Genomic DNA, 12,939 nt, shown 5'->3' on the forward strand with positions numbered 1-12,939 from the left:
CAATGGACAGAAGCTGGTGACTCCTGTGGTTGAATTGGGGAAAAGCTGGAAGAAGCTGAGGAGGGGGGCAGCCCCATAGGAAGACCAGCAGTCTCAACTAACCTGGATCCCCCTGGGATCTCTCAGACACTGAGCCACCAAGAAGGCAGCATANACCAACTAATATGAGGCTCCCAACACATATACAGCAGAGGACTGTTGGGTCTGGACTCGGTCAGAGAAGATGCACCTAACTCTCAAGAGACTTGGGGTCCTAGAGTGTGGGGAGATCTGGTGAGGTGGGGGTGTGGGGACATCCTCTTGGCGACAGGGCTGGGGGGAGGTGGTGTGGGATGTGAAATAGTTGGAGGGTGGACCGGGAGGAGGATAAAGTCTGGACTGTAAAAAAGATTAAAGAATGAAAAACAAACAAACAAACAAACACCACAGCTGTTTCACATGGAAAGAAAATGGAAAACCTATTCCTCATTGTTCTATCACCTAATAATTAATGTTATGACTGATGTTGCATTCTGATAATATAAAGGCCTTTCTTTCAAATCTGTTAACTACAATTCTATTNACCCGAAACAATATGAACAAATACTAAGTGGTCTGATGGACACTGTCATACTCACACAGGCTTGTCTACTTTTCCCACTGCAGAAGATACATTAGAGAGAGTGTCCTCAATTTCATCTAAACAAAGAAAACCATTGCATTTTCATTTTTCCACACATTTGGAAGACTGAAGTGAGAGTCTAGTCCTATACAAGCTGACACTTGGGGATGAGAACATTGACCTTGCACCCTCCTCCCTCTCAGACACAAACTTCCCAGCAGCAAGGTTTATATAGTCNAATCATCCCATCAACATTTCTTTCTATAATGCCAGCACAGTTATTACACATATGTGAGCACACGTGTGCACACACACACAGACACACACAAACACACAAACACACACACACACTTAATTTTGCAGGTGTACTCACACTGCCTAAAATTAATCCCCAAAAGGACTTACTGAAATTTTGGTCTGGGGATTCATTATCCTNATATTGTTTGTTTTGTATGACAGCAGTAGTTTTGTTATGCTATTAACAGAGAAAATATATATGTAAACATAAATTAAGGTATTATATGAATTCAACTNCAGGGCCTAGCAAACACAGAAGTGGATGCTCACAGTCAGCTATTGGATGGATCACAGGGCCCCCAATGGAGGAGCTAGAGAAAGTACCCAAGGAACTAAAGGGATCTGCAATCCTATAGGTAGAACAATAATATGAACTAACCAGTAACCAGACCCAAAAGGATATACTTGTATACATGGTATATATGGTATGTACTCACTACTAAGTAGGTATTAATCAAAAAAGTATAGAATTCCCAGGATACAATCCACAGAACTCAAGAAGGGTAACAAGTCGAAGGGCCCAAGTGAGGATGCCCCAATCCCACTTGGGAGGGAGAAGAAAGCAATCACAGATGGGTGGGAGGGTGGGAAGGACCTGGGTCAGAAAGGTGACAGGGAGGGGAAGAAAGGAACATGATCAGGTATTGGGTGGGGAGGNGCAGGACTGAAGGCCTGAACGCCAGCAGAAAGAATCGAAACAAGCAACCTCAGGAGGTAGGAGGTTGGGGGGACCCTCTAGAATGTTTCAGAGAACTGAGAGGTGAAACATTCTCAGGACTGAAAGGGAGTGACCTTAGATGAAATGCCCTACAGTGGGGAGAGGGAACTTGTAGAGTCTACCTCCAGTAGAAAGACAGGGCATCAAGAGTGAGTAGGGGTGGGTTTGCCATCCCACAGTCAAAAACTCTCACCCAGAATTGTTCCTGTCTGAAAGAACTGCAGGAACAAAAATGGAGAAGAGCCTGAGAGAAAGGAGGTCCAGTGATAGGCTCAAACTGGGATCCAGTTCAGGGGGAGGAGGCCCCAAGGCCTGACACTACTATTGATGCTATTGTGTACTTACAGAGAGGAGCCTAGGATGGCTGCCTTNCAAGANGGACAACAGGCAGCTGTAATAGTCAGATTCAGATATTTACACCCAACCAATGGACAGAAGCTGGTGACTCCTGTGGTTGAATTGGGGAAAAGCTGGAAGAAGCTGAGGAGGGGGGCAGCCCCATAGGAAGACCAGCAGTCTCAACTAACCTGGACCCCCAAGGTTGATCAGGCACTGAGTGACTAACCAGGCAGCATACACCAGCTGNTATGAGACCCCCAACACATATGCAGGAGAGGACTGCTGGGTCTTGACTCAGAGAAGGTGCACCTAACCCTCAAGAGACTTGGGGCCCCAGGGAGTGGGTAGGTCTGGTGGGGTGGGGATATCCTCTTGGTGATGAAGGTTGGGGGAGGAGGTATGGGATGTGGAACAGAGGGTAGACCGGGATTGGGATAAAGACTATAGACTGTAAAAAGAAATTAAAGAATAAAAGAAAAGTAAAGAATTGTTAACCCNCCCCCAAAAGAATGAATCAATTGCTTAAAAACATCTCCCAAACTACTGTCTTGCAAAGACAGTTTAAAAACGAACAAAAAATCCTAGCAAGCCATTCTATGTCTCTACTCAATTCAATAAGCACCAATCAGCAGAGACAAAGTAGGTTTCTGGACAAGAATGGGACATGGTTAAATTTGGGAATTTTGGAAAGTAAAGAAGGAAGTGTTTAAATGTAATGAAAGGTCTGGCACAAAACATGTTATAACAAAAAGAAAACTATACATGTCTAGTGTAATAACAAGCCAAGAGCTGGAGAGCAGACCCTTAAATTTAACAAGTGAACATATTTCAAAAAAACTATAAATGGTAAATCAAAGAGGATCTGTACTTTTAAGCCTAAACAAACAATAAATATTTTAACAAAATCAAGATTACAGAATTTGTCAGGATACATGGGATCAGCTAGCAAAACAAAAAAACAGTAAGATAATGTGATAGACAGAATCCAGACTAAATCATAGACCACCTAAATGAAAATACTGTGTCCCTACTTGAAGCTCTTTTTATGGTATGGGGGCTGTACCTTGTGCTGTAGTCATGGCTGGCCAAGTGCTAGATACCACAGAGGTATATCCTTAGTTGTCTTCTTTTGAGACAGGGTCTCACTAAAAGTTATGTAGGTAGTCCCTAAACTTGTAATCCTTCTGCCTTAGCTTTCCAAGTAACTGGAATTATCAGAGTATACCATGTGGTCCAATTTAAAAAGAATGTTTTCTTTAGAAAACAGTAAGTTAAGGAACTATTTTAAGTAACTTGTGATGAAATTTGTCAATTGTTATAAATCCATTTAGCAATACTCTATAACTTTAAATCTAATTCCCTTTTCTTTTTTTAAAAAATATTTATTCTTATTTTATGCACATTGTTGTTTTGCTTGCATGTATGTCTGTGTGAGGATATAGGATCCCCTGGAACAGGGGTTACAGACAGTTGTGAGCTGCCATATGGTTGCTGGTAATTGAACCCAGGTCCTATGGAAGAGCAGCTAGTGCTATTAAACTCTGAGCCATCTCTCTAGCCCCACCCCAATTCCATTTTCTAACTATTATTTTAGTGCTTACAATCAAATATTGAGTCTGACTGTAGAAACTGGTGACATTAAGCAGCACCTACCTTATTGAACTGCAGATCAGGTTTTTTTGAAAATCCACTACAAAAAAGATAGTGACAATATTTAAGAGATGACTCAGTTATCAGTAAAATGTTTTTCGTAAACACTATTATAAATACTAAGACATGTGGATTACTAAATTACTATGCTAAAAATGGGCACCAACACAAACTTAAAACAAAATCTCTTTTCAGTCTGATAGTTTTCTAATCTAACAACTATAATGATCATAGTTAAAGTCTAAGTTGCATCAATAACATAGGAAGAAGTGCTAGATACTGTAAAAGGTACAGTTAATTCAGGAAAGTAGTTTTTTTCTTACTGCATAAGGCCAGAGTGAATTTAAACATGAATGAACAATCTCACAGGCTATAAATGGATGTTTATGATAAGACCAATATTTCAAAAATATTGCAAACAAGAAACACTAGTTAACATAATTATTTCAGCTCACCTCATTAAGCAATAAATTTTTAGCACACTTATCTTTAGTCATTATTAGGGTTCTATAAATAAAATTCTAAGTTGTTTACATCTTATAGATTTCTCTCTGAATGCCACACTTTGTTTCATACTTTTGACATTTTATACAGTATAATCACACTCTAGAATGTTCTATGCCTTATAATTCTACTACTATTAGTAATAACAAATTAGTAATTATTTTCTAGTAGAAAGTTATATTATTCAAATGTGTCCCTAAAACCTTTTATCATAACTGTGCAAACCAATTTAGTTTTATCTGTCAAAAATACTACTATCTCATCTTCTGATTATACCTGCCATCCTGAGGCTCCTTCGGNTTTCTTGTTGACATCATGCTATCACTTGGGTTATATCTCCTACTAATTTGGTTTATCAAGGATTCTGATGCACCAGTAAATCTTTTCCCTTTTGAATTTTCTCTCTGAAACAATTAGAAGTTACTTTATAACTACCAGTTAAAGTTCAAGGGAAAACAAAAGCTGAAAGAAAGTTAAACAAACCTGCTTCTATGAAGACCTACAAAAAATATAAGAAGTTGGAAATGAATAAGTCTGAACTTTATGCAGCAGTCCAAACCATTCTATCCACATACAGAGCTGTGCTAACTGCTGTACATATTTTGGTATATAGTTTTTAAAGTTATTATACATGAAAATAAAGTGCTTCAGGGGAAAAAGACAGTTCTTTGAAAAGATCAGTAAAATGGGCAACCTACTAACAAAGTTAACTAAGAACTAAAAGAATCATATATAAAATTGNTAGCCAGTAATGAAGAGTCTGTCATTCTCAATCACAATGGCAGGAAAATAATTGAGNAAAATTTATGACTCCACGTCTACCACTCTGATAACAAATGAGGTGGACTGGCTCCTTGAGTGATATACTTGTTTTTGTTTTTTGTTTTTGTTTTTTTNAAGTGCAGGCAAAGAGAAATGGGACATTTGAGGAAACCTGCATTTGTGGAGTCAANCATTAGTTAACTTTCCATAACAAAAGGCACCAGATCTAGGTGGGTTTATTAGTGACTTCATTTAATGGAGAAATTATATCATATTCTCCCCCAATATACCCATNAGCTCTCATAAAGANAGATAGCAAATCAAATCCAATACATGAGAAGAACTGCACAACACAAACAAGTAGAACTTACTCCTGGTATACACGGCTGTGTCAACATTAAAACTCAATGCCTAGCATTTCTCACCTCAGATGGCCTGAGTGAGAAAAGTACCATCAACAGACCAATAAATTCACAACTAATAAAATGATAATAAAAGAAAATCTCAGCAAACGAATAGCAGGAGATTTTCACACACAGATAAAACACTAGATACACTACAGTGTACACGTGAAATGTCCTCCTAAAAGGCTCATGTTGAAGGCTTTACCCCAACTAGTAGCTCTTAACAGAGAGAAGTCACTGGATCATAACAGTGTTAATCTCATCAATGGATTACTTTACTGATAAATTCACAGTTGATTGAGTGGGGTAAGAAGTAGGAGATACCTTTATGGAAAAAAATAAGTTATCTAGGGATAACTCTTTGNCGGGTATAACTTATCCTCAAGCCCCCTTTTCCTCCTTGCCATCCCTTTGTTTCTACTTCTTTGTCACTATGGAGGTGAGGTGTTTCGTTACACCATGTTCTCCCTGCTAAGAGCCACAGCCCGAATCTTTCAAACGATGAAACAAAACCAGATCAGCTATCTGTAGCTCTAGTTCAAGGATTTACATGTTCTTCTGGCCCCAACGTCAGTGTATGTATGTGGTCACATAGAAACATGCAGGCAACACACTTATAGACATACATGCTTTTTAAACTTCAAAATTACAAAAGTTAAAAATAGCATCACACTCTGAGGAACTAGATCCTTTAATAAGATCCTTTAATACTACTAGTCATCACTTCTTTTCAGAATCATACTGGAAACCCAATAAATAATAAGAAAAGAATTAAAATATCATGGGCAATCTTAATGTTTATTTATAAAATTCCCCAAGTGTGTTTTGGACCCGACATACGTGAAAAGACTAATGCTCTGTTGAAGTGGGTTTGTTCACTATATATNTCTGCTGAGGTTCTTGATTCTCTGGTGTTGATCATTTGCCTGTGTTGGCATTCCAATTCTGTCTTGATGATTGCAGCTTTAGTCAGTTTATAACACTGATAGTTCTCCCTGTCACTCACTGGTTATCCCGGGCATTTGAAGTTGAGTTTATTTCTAATACAAAGGTTGCTGGGATTGCATTAAAGTCATAAAGTCAAAATGTCTCAACTTTGAAAATAATCTATAACATGTGTAGAATATCTTTTGGATTTCTTTAGATTCCTTGTATTAGAGTTCTGTAGTTTTTCTCTTGTATAGTTTTATACAATAATTTTATTTGGGGTTGTTACTAAAAATTGCTTGTTTCTGGAACAGTGATGGCCTTTTGTATTTTAATCTTGTACCTTACAACTTTACTATTATTGATTAGCATTTATGGAGTCTAGAAAACTCCTGAAAAATTAAAGTACTACATATTAAGAATTATCACCACTAGAATTTTAGGTAATTTAGTTTAAAAATTCTAATAACACTTAAATATATAAGGTCTCTTGATTTTATATTTTCTTGGGTCAGACATATGGATTTTGAAAGCTAACAAAAAGTAGTATGTTAATCATTTTGATGTCTGTGTTTAAAAACAGTTATTATTTACTATCCCTTCTTGACAGATGTGTTACTANCTTGCTAAAATGTGGCAAAAATGAACCTCNCTAAAAGCAATGTATGACAACTTCAGATCTTCCAGGATAACAGGAAAGCCTTGAGTCACTGAGCTATGGAGGAGTTCTTCAGTGCTGACCTAGTAAACAAAAGGCAATGTCAGCCAGGAGCCATCAAGGAGAAGCTAAAAACTAGTAGNTGATCCTCCTGAGATGGTTCTGCCATGGATTGTCAAAATTAATGACAGATTTGCTTCTCTAGGCAAGGCTGAGAAGATTTCATTTTAGGAAAGATTCCTGCTTTTCTTGTTATTATTAAACATATATAAGAATCACTAGGTATTAGCCCACCCTTTTGAGCAGATCTCTGTAGAACAAAGATGTNTGGTTTTGTAGTGATGCTATATAAACAAATANATGATTTCTTAATTTTTGATGATCCTGTAAAAATCCTATAATTATATTAGTAATTATTAAGCTCTTTTATAATAGGACTGCTATTAAGTCCGTTCTGATGTCAAAACTACATTGAAAACTCTGCCAGTCTTTAAATGTCACAGGTTAACTGCTCCTGAGATAGCAAGAAGGCATCTACAACTTAGAGCACATTCCAAGAGGGTTTTAAAATATTAACCAAAGGTCATAAAAAGGGAACTGAGGATCTACTATAGGTTCTATGACAGAAGATAAAATATTGACTGAGTTTATCTATATAAAACTTCAATGATAACTTAATTATGTTTTTAAGGAATGCTTAGCCAGATAATTATTTTTAGTGAATATGCATGNAAATGTTCTGTTGTAAATTTCTTATTCAATTTCTGANTTATTTGAACTTATGTGTAAACTTGTGAACTTTTTACCATGTGATCAGGTATTCTGAAAGATGTATAAGTGCTGAGGACAAAGACAGGAGACAGAACTGAAAAGAAATTAGAGGTATAGGCATTGAGAGAAAAAGCATTTGGAGAAAAGGAATTCGAAGCAAGGGCATTGTTAACATTAGAGCAGGAGGAAAGAACAAGATTAGGAGAANTAGGCCATCCTCTGCTACATATACAGCTAGAGTCACAGGTTCCACCATGTGTTTTCTTTGATTAGTGGTATAGTTCCAAGGAGCTCCGGGGGTACTGGTTAGTTCATATTGATGNTTCTTCTATGGGGCTTCAGACCCCTTCAGCTCNCTGGGTACTTTCTCTAGCTCCTTCATTGGGAGCGAGATCCCAATTGGAGCTCCATCCAATGGATGATTGTGAGCATCCACATATGTATTTGTCAGGCACTGACAGAGTCCCTCAGGAGACAGCTATATCAGACTCTTGTCAGCAGGCTCTTGTTGGCATCTGCAATAGTGTCTGGGTTTGGTGTCCAACACCATTTCTAATCACTATGTTATGATGCCTCCTGCTTAATTCATGATAAACTACTAACACAGAATATTAATATTTTAAAAATTGTTTAAGTCGTATGATACATTTTCTAGTTAGAAGATTCTGTGATTCATAATTTATCAATTTTGTACTGAGAATTTCCCTGAATTAAAAATTCATCTCTTAAAATACTTAACTGAAATGTTGAAAGACAATATAACACTTACATGTGTTGATTAAGAGTATTGGGCTTCGCACAGTGTATCTGTCTGTATCAGGAACAATCATTGATGCTTCAGACATTTTCTTTCTGCTAGGTGTAGTGATCTTAAACCATGAGAAACNGGCACAATAAATACACATTATATTTAAACATTAAATGTGTTATTCGCATTGTTTTGCCTTGACTACATGCAAAAGGTTAAGTGTTTTTAAATAAATACAACATCCCTCATATTTCTGTGTTTTAGGCTAATTGAAATGATGTCATCTTCATGGCTGGTAATGAACAAATAGACAAAGATATACTGTTTTAAAATATTTATAGATCACCATGGGCACATATAATATATATACTACCTGAAAATATTTTATAAATATTTAACTAACCAATGACTTGTGGTTTTCAGTATTTCATGAAGATGATGTTTACATATACAACTATTTAAAACTATTTTGAATGCTTTCAACATGTTAAGCACCCTTTAATATTTTCCTTCATAAACTAATTATAGCAATTCACTGCCAATGATTCTACTAAAGGGTATGAATTCCCCACANCACTTCAGAGTGATTCCTAAAGTAACAGGAATTGGTAAGTAGAACCAGGGAATAGAGAGGATACAAGTTTCAGAGATTGCCACANAAATAAGGTGCCTCAGTGTATGATGAAAAGAACTTAAACACTGACGACATTTTAAGCTTGCCCTTTATATTAGAACCAAAACAATGATAGAAAAAAGCACAAATGGGAGAAAATAGCTATTCTATGTATCTCCAATTTAGGATTTACAAATACAGCATAATACACATGACTTGCTAAAATCCTTGCTTCTTTTTGCATATGTGAAAGATGGAAAAAAAATCAAAATGCTATATTGGTCAAAGCAATACTATATGCACGCCAGAGGTTTTAGCTCTGATTCCTTCAGCAGTGACTGATTTGTGGTCATTTAATAGAGTAAATCGTTAGACACCATATTTACCTCATCCTGGCTGTTTTTCCAGTCATCCTGGCTGCTGCTATTGCCTAGTTCTAGAGGGTTTACAAGTTTCTTTTGGATGTCGGATTTCTCTTTTAGATGAATGCGGTTTTCTTTGACTGGAGATGGTTGACTTTCTGGTACTAGAATCTGTTAGGTTTATAATGGAGAAAAAAACTACAAATCAAATAGGATTTCTCAAAAATCACTATTTTTTTGCAAGGCTTCTCTGTTCCTCTTATATTCACACTATCTTTCCTTATTAGGCATTTTCGAAGTTTCACCAAATAACCTAATAAAACAGCCATGTTTGCAAGCAAATTCTGCCACTCACAATTCTTATTTTTAAAATTACTCAAATTGTAGTTTTCAACAATCTTTACTTCTATAAAGAAATTACCATTAACTAAAATGTTTTATTGCATAATCATTTATATTGAGACAATTTGTTTTCACAACTGGCTTTTCCACCATAGTTATTTAGTGTTGNATAAAAATCGAGTAAGTCAGAGACATACCTGTGATCCACTTGCATCAAAAAGTATATGAATAGATGTTTTGGCAACTGAAATACCTTGTTTTCTGGTAAATTCCTAAAATTCAATTAATTCAAAATGATGCCATTTTCTTTCACTTAGTGCATTTATTTTCTACCTATTCTTCCACAATTGCCAATTATCCCCAAATCATACATACTATGATATACATATATAAATGGTCTAAGTTAAGAACACTTTAATTACTTAGTACTATCCATTCCCAAGTTTTCCATTTTGATTTCTATACAAGGGCTGCTTACTAATATATCTTTGAAATTTTCTTTGAGCAGGCTCTTGTTATATAGTGGGGCCAGCCTTAAACTCAGAGATCCACTGCCCTCCGCCTTCTGCATTCTGGTATTAGAGGTGCATACCACTAAGCCTGGTCTGACATGAATCTTTTACATTATCCAAATTTGTTAAGAGAGTATTGCCTCAAAACTGTTTCATAAATGTCACTTTATATTCCCAGTTAAACAGGTCTTGGTTTGTACACTTTCATAATAACATTTCTCCATAGGGTTTTTCAAGTCTCATCTCTATAATCATGCTTTGCACTATAACTCTTAATGAATATTCTATAGTTTATGTANTTTTTCCATAGGTCAACTGTTTACACCTATCATTTCTATAATCCTCAAAATGTTTAGTATTTTGAAAATGTTTTATTTCGGTGTTTAAATACATGACAGTAATTCATCAAAGGATCTATGCAGACACTGTAAAGACAATTCTGTTGCCTGAGATTTCATTTTATAAAGGCATTTCAAACAACAGGACTTACTGATCTAATAGGTACTCCACGGTACAGCTTTGCAGTGTGTTCGTTCACATGTGCCATAGTGCACATGTAGTGGTTGGAGGACAACCTGTGAGATCAGTTTTCTCCTTCCAACAAACGTGGATCTGGTCTTCAGACTTGGTGGCAAAGTGCCTGTACCCACTGGGCCATCTTGCCAGCCCCCTTCACAGTGTAATTTTAAAGAGCTAAAATCTATGCCATTTTAGGAATTTGCTAATAGAAAAAGCAATTAATCTTACAGTCCCAAACTGAGTTTACAAAACCATGATAATACTATTTGCTGAACAAGGTTTTAAAAGCTTACCTTATACTTATTTCCACCAAAAACTTTTTTAGTCACGTTGGTGATTTCTAATGATTCATCAAAATAAAAAAGTAACTCTTTTCCTTCTTTTTTACTAATTTTTACTATATTTTTCAAAGTTAGAGTCAGTAGCTTCTTTGATTCTCTCACTGTATATAGAAAATAACATTAATGATAATATATTAATCTCCATTATACTAGTCTGTATATTATAAATAAAATATCAAATTGAATCAAAATTCAATTCTTTTAAACTGGGTGTTTACTCAACTCTATTACTAATATAAAAACAAATCAGTCAACTTATATTTCAGTTTCAGTATCCTCATCTATGTTACACAATAATGCCCTAACTAGAGATTTCTAGTTTTCAGGTCCTAACCAATTCTTAAAATATCCCATGAACGTGCCTGAAAAAGCTGCTTTCTTTAAGATAAAGAAAATAACTTGAATTCATACTTACATTATTCCTAGATATACATATACATAAATATCTCTGTTAAATCTGCATTTTGACTATTAATAACATTTTTAATAAAAAAACATCCAGGGTTTTAGGAGGAAGGAGGATACAATCCTTATTCTCAAGAAACTTCTCAACCCAATCACGACATACTCCAGTCCCAGTGTATGAGGAGTCTACATTCAACACCAACAAGGACACATGGAGAGCCNCCTAGTAACTCATCAATCTGCCTGTACAGAGTAAGTCCTAACACACAAGTGCTCCTGCTCGCTTCTGCTGGAGCTCCTGCTAGTAACTGAAAAGCCTCCACGCCTGTTCCACAGAGTATAGTTTTGTGCCAAAAGAAAACAGAACACAAAAAGTAGGGAACATTATATCCACGGTGATGTGACTCTGATCTGCCCTACGAACAAATATTTTATGAAGAATATAGTTTTAAAACTCTTATAAGGCTTGCCCAAACAGGAAATGTCTTTCTTTTGTACATATATGGGATTTGCCACAGTAATGGCCTTTGGTGGTACTAAGAATTGGTAACTAATAAAAGTGCTGCTCTGTTTCTTACTAAAATGGTACACCTAAGAATTTAAACAAGTCATGTGAGCCCAATCTTAAATTTTCATGTTTCAGAGGTAAAAGCTCATGTGGTTTTAAGATAATTTCATGTGCTGATGAAAATTATCCATACATTTATAAATCGTTACGGGATCTTACTAATAACGGTTTCATGCTTCTGAACTGCACTTTTTCTGTCATGTATAAGTATCTATTAAATGAAGTGTTTTCTTCCACTGCAAACCTACAGGATTAGAATCATAATTTTGGATAATTCTTTGTACAAAGATTCATCTATTATAAGTTGTAACCATTTATTTATACAGCAATACATTGATGTCTGTTGTACTTTATCAATATGTTTGGTGAAATTTTTCTGGTGTTTGCTCTGATGTCTTGAACTATAATTTGCTTTTAAATTAGTAATCTTACTAGGATTAAAAAACATCTTATTTAGTTTCTTGCTCAGATATCAATATGCTAGGCTTTAGTAACACATCAAGATATCTGATTCCAGTATGAATGTAATGTGCTTTAACTGCAAAATCATTTAAAATTATTTNNTAATCCATATATCAAAGAAACCAATATTTAGTTTTCTCATTAATCACCATGGCATAGTGAACAGGGAACANAGAGAGAGGACAACTACAAAATATACGAGAAGTAGGAATACAAGGAAGAGGGAAGTGACAGGTAAGTGGGGAGGAAATAGCGAAGAATGGCCTTTAGGTGTGGTTACATTAGACCAGAGGGTAATGATGCTTGCTGCCAAAAGCTGATGACCCTGAACTTCAAAGGCCTCAGCACCCACATGATGGAAAGAAAGGACCAACTCCCAAAAGTTGCCCTCTTGACTTCTTCCATGTATACCATGTCTCTCACATGTGCCCCCCCC

At 36.0% G+C, this 12,939-nt stretch overlaps 1 protein-coding gene across 1 annotated transcript in view; it reads right to left on the reverse strand.

Moving 5' to 3' along the window:
• The window catches only part of Sycp2 (synaptonemal complex protein 2), a 49,654-nt gene that overhangs the window by 22,618 nt on the left and 14,097 nt on the right, over nucleotides 1–12,939 (reverse strand). Inside the window, exons 9-16 of the mRNA XM_021179880.1 lie at nucleotides 11,021–11,169; nucleotides 9,894–9,968; nucleotides 9,379–9,525; nucleotides 8,401–8,500; nucleotides 4,593–4,608; nucleotides 3,609–3,645; nucleotides 1,007–1,076; nucleotides 618–678 (exon numbers count right to left, since the gene is read on the reverse strand). Coding sequence (XP_021035539.1) covers nucleotides 618–678; nucleotides 1,007–1,076; nucleotides 3,609–3,645; nucleotides 4,593–4,608; nucleotides 8,401–8,500; nucleotides 9,379–9,525; nucleotides 9,894–9,968; nucleotides 11,021–11,169 — 655 coding nt within the window. The remainder of the gene's footprint in view (nucleotides 1–617; nucleotides 679–1,006; nucleotides 1,077–3,608; nucleotides 3,646–4,592; nucleotides 4,609–8,400; nucleotides 8,501–9,378; nucleotides 9,526–9,893; nucleotides 9,969–11,020; nucleotides 11,170–12,939) is intronic.

The sequence above is a fragment of the Mus caroli genome, chromosome 2 (genome assembly GCF_900094665.2).
Source record: "Mus caroli chromosome 2, CAROLI_EIJ_v1.1, whole genome shotgun sequence".
Taxonomy (NCBI): domain Eukaryota; kingdom Metazoa; phylum Chordata; class Mammalia; order Rodentia; family Muridae; genus Mus; species Mus caroli.